Consider the following 2,500-nt stretch of genomic DNA (forward strand, 5'->3'; position numbering starts at 1 on the left):
GAGTTTCAGCCTCTGCCAAGACAACGACATCGAAAACCGCAATTAAATATAAGAATTCTGAGCCCAGGCGTGGTATCTGGGAGGCTGGGGTCGTTTGATCGATAGGATCTAGGTTGTGGTTATTTCACATTTTTAGACTCGTGCGATGGGAGCAAACCGGTCTAACACCAAACAAGTAACAACTGCTTTAGTTAAAAAAAGAAAGAGTATTCACCCTTGAGCTGACGCTCTCCACAAAACCCCGAATTTGATCTTGTCACACTGTTTTGTAGAACACGATAAGGAAAGTTACTCGGGTTGTAAAAAGTATGTGCTGGATGCACGATCGTTGTTTTGGCTTGTTAAACCTATTGTTTATTTCGTTGCCGTTGCCTTCGCTTTTTAAACTCTCTGTTATTTCTTTTTTCAAAAGACGTAAAAACACGTTGATGCTAGATGCTTGTGCATGCTACCTGTCACCTCCTTTAGACTTGTTTTTCAAGTACTCGCACCATGTCAAGAGGTTTCAGACTCTGGTTAGATGTTGGTGTTACCTTCTCACAGTATGATATCCACTCCGCGTATAATTGTCACGCGATGAACCATGCGACCTTGTTTCTATTCCATAAGACAATGGTGCCCTAGAAGCACCCTGGGATACATCACGACTTTGTTCTGGAACCCTGTTTTGTAAAGGTGCATCTGGATCACTGTCGTCTCCCAAGCTCCGGCGGCGTCTGCGCATGGCAGCCCTCTGTGCAGCGGCTTTCTGTGCTTGTCCTGATATGTCCGACTGCTGACGGGACAGATTCAAGTGTCGCTCTGTGTGCATCTCTTCTAGCAGTTCCGCTATATGTTGAGCATCTTTCTCCAGCTTTCTTTGGGCCTGCGACTCTCTGGCGTCTCTTGGGGGCATCCTATTCTTGGATGGTAGAAGTTCTTTTGCCGAGTCTTTGTGAGTTAGAAATTTGGATTTGGTTCCATGATCCCTGGTCATCATCTTCGGAGGTAGCTGCGTCCTTCCCGCAAACGGCTGCCCCTTGGACCGTTCCCCTGCTGCATGACCCAAGTTCAAACGGGACCGCACATTTCTGTTGTCACTAGCATCACTCCTCTCCATGCTGTGTCTCGATGGTGTTGTGGATGAATATCTAGCGAGGCTTGACTCGAGGCGAATGCTTCTTGAAGTTGGTGTTCTGCTTTCAGGTGCTCTTTGCACACCACCTCGCTCACCCATACTTAGCCCACTGTGAGACGACTGGGCCTTCGCACTACCTGGCTGCATACTGAACTCTCTCCGAGATACTGGAGTCGCCGTTCGCATGGCTCCAATCCTATTTTCCCTGACTGATGAGACAGGCTCCTTGTTCTTTCCTTGGGTACCCTGTCGGGATATACTTTCTTGGCTTCCTCGTACTTTACCCTGGTTTTCCTGTGGTGACAGCCCATCTTTTACACCATATGACGTCATCTTGCCTTGAATCGTTGGTGCAGACATCCTATTTTTATTTCCCAGTGCTGTTGCGTAGGGTCCCGGTGAACTACTCGAAACTCGACCAGGAATGATTTCGAACCTTTGCCTGAGCGCTCCAACATGTCTACTATCAGATGCCTTTGGTGTCTTCTCTTCGACAGACACTCTATTCCCTGAAGATGGCAAATCATGATAATACCTGTTATGCTCTTCGCCGGCAGGATTGGCAAAGTATTTTCTTGCATTGATTTGCACTATGCTGCTCGATCGCACCTCACTTTCTGACTTATCGTGCTGAGTATCGTTTTTAGACGATGGGTTTTCCCTGCTTGAAAGCGTGGAAGCACTCGCAAAGGAGTCTCTGGCAGGGCTAACTCCAACAACTTTATAAATTCTTCCCCCAGGTTGTTCTGATGAGCGACGCTGTGCCATGTCCTCGCTGGTCAAAACTTGCTTTTTAAGAGGTTCGCTTTGAACGGAGGATTTGTCATCATCGCTTGCTTTACTATCAAGTGAATTACCAAGGTCCAACAAGCTCCTCAGCTTCTCATCAAATGTCTTTGACATGCTGATCGCGCATTCATCTCCCTCATCGCTGCTCGTGTCGCTACTTTCCTCAGAACCTAACGACCTCCTGGCCAACCGAGCATCTTCCGCGCTCTCTCTTCTCAAAGGGATGTCCAAGCTGGCAGGTCTCCGTGTTGGATCAAACGGTCGTACCATACCAGACACCACGCCTCTTCCCTTAACAACAGCTACCACCGTCTCATTAGAAGACCGCGGTTTAGACTCCTGATGCATATAGTTTGGCGATAGCGCTTTACCAGTGTTGTTGACACGCGGTGCCTCGGCGTGAAGCACAATAGGCACAATGGTCATTTTATCTGGTTGTGATGTGACATGCAGTGAATCCAGCGATGGATTCTTACTACTGTGTGCGCTGCTACTGTGACTTGTACTACTGCTGCTACTGAGCTGTTCAGTGTTCTCGAAACTGTCCTGATCGGACAACTTGCGCTGAAAATCGCGAGGAAAATCACGCACTAT

General features: G+C 47.9%; 1 protein-coding gene across 1 annotated transcript in view; it reads right to left on the reverse strand.

The window, feature by feature from the left end:
• LOC138029242 (rho GTPase-activating protein 23-like) overlaps positions 1–2,500 on the reverse strand; it is a 75,959-nt gene that overhangs the window by 2,452 nt on the left and 71,007 nt on the right. The window contains exon 26 of the mRNA XM_068876988.1: positions 1–2,500. This exon is cut by the window's left edge and continues 2,452 nt beyond it; it is cut by the window's right edge and continues 624 nt beyond it. Coding sequence (XP_068733089.1) covers positions 530–2,500 — 1,971 coding nt within the window. The 3' untranslated portion in view covers positions 1–529.

Source organism: Montipora capricornis, chromosome 1 (assembly GCF_036669925.1).
Source record: "Montipora capricornis isolate CH-2021 chromosome 1, ASM3666992v2, whole genome shotgun sequence".
In the NCBI taxonomy this organism is placed as follows: Eukaryota; Metazoa; Cnidaria; class Anthozoa; order Scleractinia; family Acroporidae; genus Montipora; species Montipora capricornis.